The sequence below is a fragment of the Anguilla rostrata genome, chromosome 3 (assembly GCF_018555375.3).
Source record: "Anguilla rostrata isolate EN2019 chromosome 3, ASM1855537v3, whole genome shotgun sequence".
Taxonomy (NCBI): domain Eukaryota; kingdom Metazoa; phylum Chordata; class Actinopteri; order Anguilliformes; family Anguillidae; genus Anguilla; species Anguilla rostrata.
In genome coordinates, this window is record NC_057935.1 from 27,305,060 (window position 1) to 27,318,826 (window position 13,767).

The following is a 13,767-nucleotide window of genomic DNA, read 5'->3' on the forward strand; positions in this document are numbered from 1 at the left end:
CTTTTGTCGTCTATTCAACAAAAGGAAGCACATAGCACAGTTCAATATTCAAATAAAGGCAGGAGAAATGTATCTGTTTGCCGCGTTTGATTTAGTTCCTGCCGAATGCACTGATGTAGGACATCCTTGCGTTTGGTTGTCATCATTCTGTTTAAATCCAGCACCGGCCCTTTCACCAAATTTCCAGCTTCTGTCTTTCACCAAAAAAAAAAATACAGTCCAGAGAAACATCAGCATGGTGATTTGGGACCGAAACCCTTCTCCCACGAGTTCCGAATAACCACGAGGCAACATTCTGTGCCCTTTCCACCATCGCTGCTTCTCTGGCACCCAGACTGACTGGTGCCAAGTCCAACATTATGTTTTTTGTTTCAGGTTAGATAGCAGTAAAGTTAAAAGCATAACAAATAACAGAAAAGCAGACAAAACATAACATTGTATAATCTAAATTATACAACAGTCTCACTACTGGCTTCAGTGGCGTGGGATTAAGCAAGGAATCCATGAATAACAAGATTCTGACCAATCAGAGGTCCCGGTGCTGTGTATCCAGGCAAAGAGACACACAGATGATTAAAAAATATTTGATGAACATAAAGGCCAAATGCAATTAGATTTTCCCCCTAACACTAAGAAATATAACAGTATATCATCAATTGTAATGGAAAATTTCATTTACCATTTAAATTTATACAGATTGCAAAAAAAAAATCCACTGGAAAAATTCAGAAAACAGAAACTCAATTATGAGAATTGAAATAGAGTAATTGGAATTTGAAGTGAGAGCGATTGTGTGGGTGGGTCTGGTACAGACCACAATGTCACCCTTGAGAGATAAGTGAATAATGCATCTCTCGTACCAAGGATATGTGTATTTCTCCTTGTGTTCCAAGGGTACTAGTACCTCAGTGATGTGTTTCAAGGACACACACAGTCATGCCTGTGCCTCAGAGACCGAGGACATGCCTAAATGTTTAAAGTGCCATAGCAGCCCTTCTCACTTCCTTTCCCAGCCAGCAGCCAAGACTGGACAGATGCAGCGTGGTACCCACCGTCTGAGACTTCTTCTTTTTCTTCTTTATTGCTCTGAAGAAGCCCTGCTTCTCCTTCTCTTTGGAAGGTTCAGGAGGGTTCAGGGTCACGGCTTCCGGGTTGTTCCTGAGAGACAGCGACAGGAAGGATTTTGCTGACACTTCAAAATGAAAACGAGGTTAGAGTCTTACACAAAACAATGGGGTGGGTTAGGCAAAGAAAACTGACAAATCATAATTCTGAAGTAACTGACACATTTTTACGCTATAGGTTAAACTGACCAACTTCTTAAAAATGGAGGAAAACTCAATATAGAGATTTTGTTCATCATAATCACACTAAAAACAAACGCATTGAACATAGTTCCACTGGCTGGATTTGAGTGCTCACCAGGGGTCGAAGTTTGTCTGGCGCTTAGAGTGATTGGTCATGGCACTGTTTTCCCCGCCCCCTGCGGACCCCCGGCCTGGCACGCTGCTCTCATGGAAGGTGTTGTCCGGTCGGGGAGAAGGTACTGAACCCCAAAACAGAGCCCCAAACTCAGCGAGAGAGCTGTCTTTCAGATGGAAATCCAACATAAGAGAAACAGGAAGAGGACGAGGAGGAGGAAAAAAGGAAGAGGAGGAAGAGAAGGAGGAACTAGAAGAGAAGGACAAGTAGTGTGAGGAGAACAAAGAAGAAGAGAGAAAAGAGGTGGAAGAGGAAGAGCTATGAGGAAGATGGGCAGAGGCAGAGGTGTAGGAAAAGGAGGAAGAGGAGGAACAGCAGGAAGAGGCGGAAGAGGGAGAGGAGGAGGGGCTTCAACCCGCCTGTACCTCTGTAGAAGCTGCCCACCCGGCGCGGCATAGAGTCACTGTAGATGATGCGGTTCTCCTTGGACGACGCTCCGTCCTCTGGGTGCGTGTCGTGGTACATACCAACCTAGACCACAAGAGGGCGTCACTGAGGTGAGGACAGTTGCACATTAAAAAAAAGAAAACCATCTCTCTGTTCAGCACAGTGGGGCTCGAAACCACTGTGAGCTGTGCACTCCAGGATCCACCTCTTGTGCGACATTTCGGATAAAGAAGAGAGAGAGATGGACAGAGTGCAGGAAGAAAGCAAACAGAAAGGCGGGCACCCATTTTCTCAATCAGTCACTCACTTCTTATGCTAATAAAAAAAGAGCTACAAACTTTTAAAAACAGCCTTAGCTGAATGGACATTCATAAAACAGGTATATAAACACTAAAAGAAACAAATCAGATAAAAAAACTTATCAGCTGTATAACAGTAATGGACCTATGCATCGCTACATGTATGCCGCATGCATGTGTGTGCCTAGGCGTTAACTGAGGTAAGACGCTCAGAGGGGAGAAGTGGGCGTGTCTTGTCTGTAGTGGGCGGGGTTTAACGAAGGCAGGATCACTGTGTCAGAATAGTGGGCAGCGGCCCCCTGGCTCGGGGCCGGTGGGTGCGAGACTGTGCGCAGGGGTGACAGCAGGGCGGACCTCGCTTTTTTGACGCTGTGTGGGAAAGGGTGCTGTGTTGTCCCGCGTGGAGTCTTTTATCGGGGCTCGGGTGTGGGTCACCTCTGTGGGAGACTGGTTGCTCTGTTGGCAGAATGGAGAGCAGTGAAGCAGACAGCAGGCCAGGGCCCGGCGCATTGCAGAGGTACAGACAAACAGCAGCACACGGAAACACACACGTACGCGTACGACGAACGCTGCGGCCGCAGAGCCCAGTGACACTGAACATCCGCAGAATCCCACCACCGCGACACACCATGAAAGTGCGTACGCTTCTGAGAGCGCTGGATGTGCACACACCCCAACTGCCCACACACTGAGGGCACACTTTACTCACTGTAGCGACTGGGAAAGAGAGTTTTGTTTTGTGTTCCATTACTACTAGGCTAGCTGTTACTGAGTAGGCAGCTAGATTAACAACAAGTTAGCGAGCTAATTTTATTCAGTCAAGTGGGCTAGTAATGTTAGCTCAATTGAGTCAATAAAATGACAAATATTAACTAATGGAAATGAAAAGCATTAAAGGAATATTCCACCCAAAAATCAAAAACTCAGGGTTTTCTACTTGCACTGAGTGTTATTGATGTGTCCCCAAATACACCCTCAAGTTAAGTTTTAAATAAGCTGTGAGATCAGATTGGGCACAATGGAATGAGCACAATGGAACACAATGGAATTCAATGAGAAAAACCTTCAAAAAACTACAGTAGATGAATTCATCTTATTTGATTGACCATGAGATGACACTGGGAAGTTGTACCCGTTCTACCTGTTTGAATCAACAGCCAATTTTATCGTATTATGAAGCTAATAATGCAAGAATAGAATGCAAGAATAGTCTAAATCTGGTAACTGCAGGGGGCACTTCTGTCCCAAGTGCCCATCTCAGGCTTAATTTTTTCCCTACTTAAGAAGTGGCACTTACAAAAAGGGACCAGTTAAAAAACGTCCCTGTACATAGGCACTCAGACATTGCGAAAGCAGAGTAGCTAACAGACAGATTAGGGACCACAGCTCCGAAGGTGCCATGACAGGGGATCGAACCCTCGCCCACCTGGAGATTCTGGGACTGATTGGTGACGGTGGTGGTGTATGTGTAATGACAGTGATAATTAGCTAACTAGCAACCATTCAGCCCATAACATAATGCACACTCGCAATCAATATCGCAATTATCAGTGAGTTACAACCGGATACCAACTACAAAGCATCATACTTCACACAGCTACAAACTTTAGCTTGTTTTGTTAGATTACATTCTTCCAGATTGGCTTCATGGAGCTAGACATCTGGCTAGCTACAGTAGCTAGTCAGCTATTGGTTTTGACTGGACAGGTACAACTATGATGATGATGATGATCATAAATAGGTTGTTGAGTTGGGTGTGGCTAATTACTTTACAAAATATAATCCAGCTGTAATTTAAAATATAAATTTAAATTTATAAAATTCATCAGCTACATATAATTTCTACACAAATCCAACTGCTAGACATTATTTCACTGGGGATGCTAATGTAAAAGTTGCACGTTAATAGCTAGGCACCTAGCCACATCGATCACTACGTCATCCACAGAAAAAAATAAGGCATAATTCCTGCAGACCGGTTTTCAAATTATTTGTACATGTCCGGTTTGCGGTTGCGACTGGACAATGTAATGTCGGTCCAACTAATTGCTGGGAGAAATTTACTAGTAGTTTCCAATGAATTTGCATGTTAGTGACTCGGGCTGGTACTCAGGGGTGAGTGGGTGGGGTTGAAGACAATGGAGGAAACTTCGATTGTAAACAGGACCACAGCAAGGCTAAAAAAATCCTGCATAGTATGCCTAATTAAAGCAAATTTTCTAAGTGTAGTTTGAGCATGCAGGTTTTTGACCACTGACTCTGTTATCTTGGACAAAACCTCTGACTGGAATGTAAAATATATATATACAAAAATATATCTGGATGGATCAAATACACTCAAATAAGTAAACAGAAATTTTGAAAATTAGATTTTTAAGTGGAATTTCCCCCTATAATGTGACCTGCACTGTGTGCTAGTTTACTAAGCTTTAATAGCTTAGGTTTACCCTTAAGAAATGAGAAGATGCCCTATAAGATACCACCTTGTGAAAGGTGTATTCTGTGGGTTATGCCATCAATGGTGTATTCTGTGGGTTATGCCATTAATGGTGTATTCTATGGGTTATGCCATTAATGATGTATTCTATGGGTTATGCTATTAGGGAGTATAAATGGCCACGTGGGGCACTGTTGCTCACATAACTGTGGTCAGTTGTGTTCTCTTCATTGTATGTAGCTGTGGGTAAGTGTTTGCTAAATGAAAGCAATGTAATATATGAACGATCGGGAGGCTCCATTGTATTTGGACTGAGCGCCTCCAGACGGCTGTTGCCGTGTACGTTGCTACGTTTATGACGCACTTTCATAGTGTATCACTCATCTAGTAATGGGCTACTTGCAGTAATTACATCACAAAAAGCTGTGAATTGCATACTGTCTATTGGTTTGAGCCACTCATCATTCAAATCTCAATTCACATCTGGAGGGTGTGGTAAATCACGCTCTATTACAAAAACTGTCACAGAGATAGATTTAGACATCACTTACGTAAATCGAGACAGATACTGTGACACAACCAATATAAAATACATTGAGATGATGCTGCCTGGTTTAAGCATCGAAATAAAGCCTGAAAATCTTCATGTGAAATACAGAGCAACATATAGGCTTAAAAGCCAAATAATCGACCAGAAGTTGTGTGAATCTATAAAGACTGAATTCACACAGTAAAACTACATCTGCTTTGGCAAATCTGAGCGGACACAGAGTTGCCTACACAGCTGTTTTGTAGTGTTACAACGGTTTTGCAGAACTCTATTAATATTACACCTGACAGACCGCTTTGCTTTCCATACTGCTGGTAAAAATGGGTGAATAATGAATAAATGTGAAATATTAGGAATGAGAAAATTCCATAATCGTACCTAACTGTCTATTTTCAAGACCCACTGCAGTAGGTGTACAGTAGGCTACATCCAAGAAGCTTTTTCCAATTAATTTTTGTAACATAGAGGATACAATTCATGTTAAATTTCAGCCACTTCATTCCAACACAGAAGTCCTTAGTGCAAGTAGCTCATTAACCTTTAACATTTATCTGCTCTGTGCATACAGTCTGACTGTACGAACAAGCTTTATGCTACAGGCAACATATATATATTTAAAAAAACAACAAACAAAACAAACAAAAAAAAACTAGTTTGAACATCTGAGGGCTCTGGGAACTTTTCATAACCTTGAGTCAAAGCAAGAGGCAGAAGAAGCTAGACACTTTGTTAAAATGGGACTAAAACAGAGAAGCGATATTCTCAGACGCCGTCTAGCCAATGCGACACAAGAAGCTGTGTTTTTCGCCTTCCCTTCCTGGAACATGGAGCACAGGGAGTGTGCGCTCTCTCTGGGATCCATGGCAACGGGAAGCCTGGGCGCGTTGCTGCGGCTGAATCCGCGAAAAGGGAACCCCCTTATCTGCTTATCTGTTTCCTAGAGACCTGGCCACCGAGAGGCGGCAATGGCCGGAAGCTGTCAGCACTCGGTCCTCTGCGCGTGTGGAGGGGGAAGAGAAGTTAGGGTTGGAGGTGAGCGCACGGCGGGTTACTGACCCTGCTCACGTCCTCGGTGCAGTCCTCCCTGGACGAGCTGCCAGAGTGGCGGGTGAGGGTGCGGTGCTGCAGCTGTGGGGAGAGGAGCTGCAGGCTGCTGGCGCGCGTCGGCATGCCCTGCCCGACCGCCAGGCCGGGGTCGGGCCCGTGCGCTCGGTGCCGCTCCCGCCGCACGTACATGGAGTGCCGGTGGGGCCGCTGCTGCGATGAGAAGGGGCTGGTGTAGCCCAGGCCGTAGGGGAACGACTCGTGGGGGGCCGACAGGGAGTGGGCGTGGCTCCCTCCGGCGCCGCCCCCTGCCCCGCCCCCGCCCGGGTCGAGCAGCTCCGGGGACACGGTCTCCTCCAGGTTTTTGTGGCGGGTGGAGGAGCGGCGGGAGTCCAGGGTTCCGCTCTCCAGGCGCGCGTTGGCCCGGCCCGAGGGGCTGAGGGCGGGCCGCTCCCCGTGCCGCCCGGACGGGCTCCCCGGGACGTTGAGGTCCATGCAGCTGGAGGGGAAGTAGCGGGACCCGGGCCCCGGCTGGTCGTCCGGGTGCAGCCGAGCCTCGCTCAGGTTCCCCACGGACTTGGCGTCGCTGAGGGCCCCATGGCTCTTGGACAGGCTCAGGTAGGAGGCGGCGCTCTTGGTGGAGGAGGGCATGGAGCCGTGGGAGGTCTCCATGTAGCTGTGGCGGCCGTGCTTCTCGCCGGACTGCAGCGTGCTGGTCTTCCCCTCGATGAAGGAGTGGCGGTTCTGCTGGGAGCGGGAGTTGGACTTCAGGTACTTGGCTCCGGGGCCGTCGGCCGCCTTGGCCCCCACGTTGAAGTCGAACTCGGTCTTGCCCTTGGTGTCCTTTGGGCTGAGCAGGTGCGGCAGGTTGTTGTTGGCCAGGTCCTTGCTGCTGGAGGCAGAGCGGTTGAGGGACTGGGCCTGGTAGGTCTTGGGGTGGAGGGTGGGGCTGAGGCTGGTGGAGGCCGGCATGTTGCCGTTGAGGAAACTGTCATTGCTGGGGTGCAGGTCCTCATGGCGGGGCAGGCTGGAGCAGTCCTTGCTGTTGGAACGGTGATGTCCTGAGCTCTTGCCCCCATGATTCCTGAACCAAGGAGAGAAAGACTGACCTTTTAGCAAAGTGACATTTAAAAAAATTATTTCATAAACTAGCAGTGGTGAGAAATCCAGGTTCAGAAAGTAAAAGTTCTCCCCAGTATTTTGTTCCAATCGCTTGATTTTGTCAATTCCCAAGCCAGGAGGTACTACTCAGTGAAATCAGCTGGAGTTCATGGGCGGAAAAAAACACATGGCAGGACTTTTACTTACCCTTGGACATTCCACCTCTGTAAAATAGCATACAACCCCCCTTTTTTTACTCCAAATTTATAATGCATATATTGTATTCAACAAGATTGACCTTTCGTCATGCTACCAATTCTGATCAGCAAAGTGAAAGAAGTAGAATTTTTTTTCACAAACCAGTTTTTAATCTCCCATTTAATCCCCAGTTATTAATTTTAAGTTTTTGATATTGTCATACAGTCTCATTGCTGCATCCGCCTCCATAAACTGAAGTGTGCATTGCCTTTCAAAAGTGCAGCCGTTGCAGTTTTTTCCCTATGCAGTCCACCAGCTAAACTCCAAGCAGTCAGCACAGGCAAACTGCATTGGGCCTGATCAAGCACAAGGGGCTGACGTCCCACAAAGAGAACTGAGCCAACTGACCCCTCCCTCTCTAGCAAACACTATGGCCCATCATGTGCCGCCCTGTAGGGATACCAGCAAGTGTCAGCATGAGCAGGGTTAGGACTTGATACAAGCCCATCCTTTATGGAAAATATATACTGATCATGGAAAATATATACAGAGGGGTGACAAAGGAAAAATCTGAATAAATGAGTGGAGAAACATAACAAAATGCAGATGCACCCACCCAGTGTGTACTGCATGCCACAATTAAACAATTAACATCCAATCATGTGGCATGTATAAAAATTCTGAGCAGGCCCAGTTGACCTCGATTCCATGGAGAAAAGATAAGTGACTTTGAAAGAGGGTTTATTATTGGGGCATGGATGGCAGGAACTTCAGTCACAAAGTCTGCTCAACTGGCCAGTGTTTCAGTAGGAACAGTGACTAAATGATATCTACATTTAGATCTACAGGAAACACATCAGTAAATATGGTCGGAAATTGTGGACAAAAGCACTCATTCGATGACCGTGATGCTCATACATAAGTGCAATGTCTAAACAAAAAAACAGAAGAGCAACTCTTCCTCAGGTGACTGAGAAATGTCGATGCAGGACATGATCAGACAGTGTGAGCAAGAACAGACCGTCGACAACTACATAAATAGGGTATGTACACAACACAGGGTATTTTTATACATTTTTATTTCACCAGATTAAATTACAGCACTTCTTAAAGGGTACCCCCATTTGAGGGCACCTAATGGCTTCATAGGAGTTTCTGATTGGTCAGGTGTGTTCAATTGCTTCCTTAGTGCAGGCAGGACAGCCTTCAGTATCTAATCCTGATTCTACACTTCTAACTGCCTTTAGAGTCTGCAATAGCAGACATGGGGACCAGAGTTATACCAATGAAAGACAGCAAAGCCATTATAAGACTGAGAAAAAAAAAAAAAAACATAGACATACACTAGAGACACAGGCCAAATTATACTATAGTACAGTCCATTTCCATAAGGGATGGGACATAAGCACACATGGAACACAAGTGCTTTAACAGAATGAGCCGCCCATCAGATGCCCATGAGCCGCCCAAAACTAACAAAAAAAAAAACATATTTTACGCCATAACTCCCCACATACCTGATTGGCTATACAATCCCTTCCAAATCACATTATTCTCAACAAACCTACCTGATAAAATAATGGTACATTAAAATAGTAAAAGAAATAAAATGGTGGACAGCCAGTCTGCAGAACGGCAGTACCACCTCCTGACCTGCTGGAGGCGTTGTTCTCCCCGTGGTAAGGCTTTCTCTTGGAGGAGCGTGGGGGCGTGGGTGAGGGTGGTCCGGTCCGGTCCAGCAGGCGCAGGGTGTGGAAGGCGTGGTGGTTCAGGCTCTGATCAGTCAGAAATCTCTCTGACGGGTTCAGCTGCAGGAGGTTCTGATTGGCAGACAGACACACAGAGGTTCTGATTGTCAGACAGACACACAGAGGTCCTTACATTTTTCAGGTGCCCCATGTTAATCACACTTTTTAAAATACATTTTCCCTTTTTTCCCACCAAATTTTTGAATGGCCAATTCACCGGCCTTGTTGCAGTAACCTGTGCTATCAATTTGGGAGAGCGCGGACAAGCACGTACATTCTCCTTCATTATATCAGATATCAAGCTACTGCTCCTTTTTTAATTGAAAATTTTGTATCTTCAATCCCACCCATATTTGGAAAGTCCAATTTGCGAACCATGTACAAGCGTGCTCATATGCGCCCTCTGCTGCTGGCTCAGGAGAGTGAAGACAACGCGCGGTTCTCCGACACAAACGGCGCCAGCCAGATTCTTTTCTCGCTGCAGCAACTAGCCGAGCATGTGCAGAGCTGGGGTGAGGGAGACCCAATCATAAGCGTGCGCGGAGAGCAAGCCACAGGCGTCCGGACGGCCAACAGGGGGCGCTGGAGCAATGAGCACTGCTATCCCCGCCCACCGAACGCCTCCCACGCGCCCCGCGGACGACGCAAAGCCGGCCACAGTCGGCACTGGAGCGGCTCGGATTCGATCTAAGATGGAGGTGCACACTCGTGTCCACAAGGGGAGCTCGCACTGGCGCGAGCCTGGAGGCACACGCTTCGTATGCAGCGCTGAGAGCGCCGAGTCTGGGCGGCCGACTGCTTCAGAGGGGTGCCACCGCCGAGCAATGAGACTGTTATCCGGCACCGGCAGCACCGGCAAAACTTCAGTTGTCTTTGACGGGAATAATTTAAAATGATAAGGGTAAAATGCTAAGGGTTGCGCATATCACACAGAGCATCTTGTCTCCCCCAAAGGCAATTCAAAATGGACTGGATGTAAATCTGCTTATTATGCGTGCCCCGTCCTTAAATTTCGGTAATTAATTCACTGAGTCATCTTCATTATCATAAACAGCGCACTGGTGAAATCTAATCGTGACCAACCACAAACTAAAAGCACTGTATCCATAATGCTTTTATCTCTACTGTCTCCATCTGTATATGGAGATGACGCAAACAAAATGCTGGCTTCTGCCTCCAGGGGTTCAAAACTGGGCAGGATGAGCCAGAAATGATGAACGGTGAAAGCGTAGCATTTGTATTCAGGCTCAATGCACACACCACTGACGAGAACTCTTGTCTTTACACGGGGCGGTCAGGCTTGAGTGGGACGCTGCAGAGGGTGAATTTTGGGCCCCTGTCTCGGCGCCACCATTACTCACACATCCATCTAAAATTCTTTCAGTTTCCCTATCTGACTCCCGATAGCAGAAATTAATTCATAATTTTTAAAAACCGCTGGCCGTTTGTGGTGTAAGCTGTAATCTGCCCTGCCTCATTTTACCTCACCCACCAGTGGAAGTTTCAAAAGACTGTTTACTAACAAAGGAGCTGTTTGCACATTATACACACTTCTGCTGAGCCCAAGATATTAACAGACTTCAGTGTTAAGATTAAATTACCCAAAGCCTTCCATTTTACAGTTTTAATTTGGCAAAAGAGTTACTTGCTTTTGCTAATGACTTGTTAATTTGATTTTTTAAAAATAAAATAATAAATTCCCTGACAATAAGACAGTGAGCCAAAACCGTAGTGAGTTGTTAATGTCTGTGATGTCTTGCAGACGGGGGGGGGAACTGGAACACCACGCACGTGGGTGAAACTGCAACACGAAGACTGCTTCTTGGAAAAGTACATTTGCCATTTTCAGAATTCTGAGTGACCTGCGATGTTAGTCATGCATTACAATGAGTCAGCTGTGAAATAACTGTACTTTAGTTTACACAGTGCCCCCTGAGGGTGTGGGGGGGGGCTGGGAAACTCATTTATCTTACACTCTGGTCCCCCATTGGTTTGCTTGAGGCAGAATTTGGGAAGCACAATGAGCACTGGGTCTCCTTAATTAGCATTTTTCAGCAACAGGAATATTGCAACCGTGTAACACACAAACACACGAACACACGCACATGCGCACACACACACGCACACACATGCAGTGGCCACTTTATTAGGTGCACCTACAATAGCTTGCATTTCCACTTCCTCCAGTGGATCATGTGGCTGCAACTCAATATATAAAGCATGCAGACATGGTGAAGAGGTTTAGTTGTTCGACAAATCATTACAATAGACAAGATGCATAATGTAATCGACTTGGATAGTGGTACAACTGATGGAGCCAGACATAGTGGTTCCATTATCTCAGAAATAGTTGCCCTGCTGGGATTTACACGCAGACTCAACAGTTCACAGAATGGTGCGATAGTAAAAAAAAAAAAGGCCAAATAAACACTACATAAATAAATATAAGCTGATTGTCTGTTTTGTCTCATATTTATCTTCTGATCTCATATCTAAATTCTTTAAGTACCGTGAGCCCCATAATGTTTCTCCACCAGGTAGAAACAACAGCACTTTCTTATACATAGATGTCCATTTCAGGGCACCATAATGTTTGGGATAAACGGCTTCACTTCTTTTTATGATTAGTCAGGTGTGTTCACTTGCTTCTTTACTGCAAGCATAAGACAGCTTTCAGTATCTAAGTTTGATTCTACAGTTTGTCTAGCCTTTGAGATCTGTTAATGGCGTTTGTGAACATGAGGATCGGAGCTGTACCAATGATAGTCAAGGAAGCCATTATGAGGCTGTGAAATAAGAAAGAAACAGTCAGAGACACATAGTCCACACCTTTTAGGCTTACCTAAATCAACTGTTTGGAACATCATTATGAAGAAAGAGAGCACTGGTGAGCTCAGTAATCGCAAAGGGCCTGGTAGGACAAGGAAGACCCTCTACAATTGATGACTGAATAATTCTTGCCATAATGAAGAAAAACCACCAAACACCCGTTCTATTCATTTTGTTGCTGCTATCAGCAGTTACATCATCAAACAAGACAAATGAGCCAGTACATGTAGTAGCCATACATGCCCAAACGGTAACACCCCCACCATGCTTCACAGATGATTTGGGTGCTTTGGATCTTGGGCAGTTCCTTTATTCCTCCACATGTTGTGCTTGCCAACACTCTGATGAATCTTGGTCTCATCTGTCCACAAGTCAAATTTTTACAAAACTCTGCTGACTCTTTTGAGTACATCTTAGCCACCTGTAACTGGGCTATCCTGCTTTTGCAGCTAACTCGAGGTTTGCATCTTTCAGAGTAGCCTCTGTTGTTCTGTTTAAGTCTTATACAGTCACTGACACATCCACGCCTGCTTCCCGGAGAGAGTTTCTGATCTGTTAGATAGGTGTTTGGTGGTGAGAATTCTTCAGTCATAAACAGCAGAGAGTTCTTCTCTAGCTTGCTAGGCCCCTTACGATTATCTCTCTCTTTCTTCTTAATGATTCTCCAATTGGTTGATTTTGGTAAGCCTACGGATTGGCCTATATCTCTGAATATTTCTCAGCCTCATAATGGCTTCCTTGACTTTCGTCGGCACAACTCTGTAGGCTGACAAACGCCAATAACAAACTCCAAAGGCAATCAAAAGCCTAGAATTAAGATTAGGTTCTGTAAGCTCTTTTATACTTGCACTAAAAGAAGCAACTGAATACACCTGACTAATCACAAACCCCTGTGAAGCCATTTGTCCGAAACATTATGGTGCCCAGAAATGGGGGGGATATGTATGAAAAGTGCTATTATTTAGAAATGGTGAAATCAAAATGTATAAAAATACCCTCTAATAAAAGCTAAGAATCTGCACTTTCACTGTATGTGAATTGTCTGATTACAAATGCCTATGTCCCAAACAATATAGAGCTCACTGTAATATATATATATATATAGATATGGATTTAATATAACTTGTATGGAATCAAACACTGTATTTGCAATGGATCACTAGTTGCTTTTACGACCGAGGGAGAAATCGATACTGCTAGCGGCCGTTTCACTGGAGTCTGACTGTCCAGAGAGGCAGCTGGGTTTGGATTCGATCAATCCGCTGAGAGGGTCACGGTGAGCAGGCTTCATTACGGCGCAGACAAACGGCTCAGCCTTTAAGCCAAGAGCCAGAGAAACAGAGGCAGAACGCAGGATTCCAGAAATGCAAAAATGCCTTCAGAGTGCCGGAGGATGTGATTATGTAGAACCTCCTGTAGAAAAAAAAAAAGATTTTTTTATTTTTTTTCTTTGTCCGATCAGTGAGTCACTGAGCAGCTCACACGGCGAGCGCTGCCCACGAGCTCGGCAGAAGCTGCTCCCTGCCTGGTTACGCAACGCCGCGAGCCGAGGGCGGCTCTGCCTGCTAGCCGGCGGCCGGGCCCCGCTGCTGCGCGTCACGGAGACGCAGACGCCGCCTGTCTGCGCAGCACGGCCGCACTGCTGCGGGAGACGGACGGGAGGAGTCTGTCCACCGCACAGCACAAACGCAC

At 45.9% G+C, this 13,767-nt stretch overlaps 1 protein-coding gene across 8 annotated transcripts in view; it reads right to left on the bottom strand.

Moving 5' to 3' along the window:
* Positions 1–13,767, bottom strand: part of cdkl5 (cyclin dependent kinase like 5) — a 103,577-nt gene that overhangs the window by 7,527 nt on the left and 82,283 nt on the right. For 6 of the 8 annotated variants that reach the window (XR_010328954.1, XM_064327078.1, XM_064327077.1 and 3 more), the window contains exons 11-16: positions 9,152–9,318; positions 6,212–7,283; positions 2,523–2,624; positions 1,848–1,953; positions 1,423–1,546; positions 1,053–1,158 (exon numbers count right to left, since the gene is read on the bottom strand). Coding sequence is in view for 7 of the 8 variants with exons in the window: in XM_064327078.1 (XP_064183148.1) it covers positions 1,053–1,158; positions 1,423–1,546; positions 1,848–1,953; positions 2,523–2,624; positions 6,212–7,283; positions 9,152–9,318 (1,677 nt within the window). In the remaining variant the exon portion in view is untranslated. The remainder of the gene's footprint in view (positions 1–1,052; positions 1,159–1,422; positions 1,547–1,847; positions 1,954–2,522; positions 2,625–6,211; positions 7,284–9,151; positions 9,319–13,767) is intronic. The other 2 variants (XM_064327080.1, XM_064327075.1) reach the window with 1 other exon arrangement.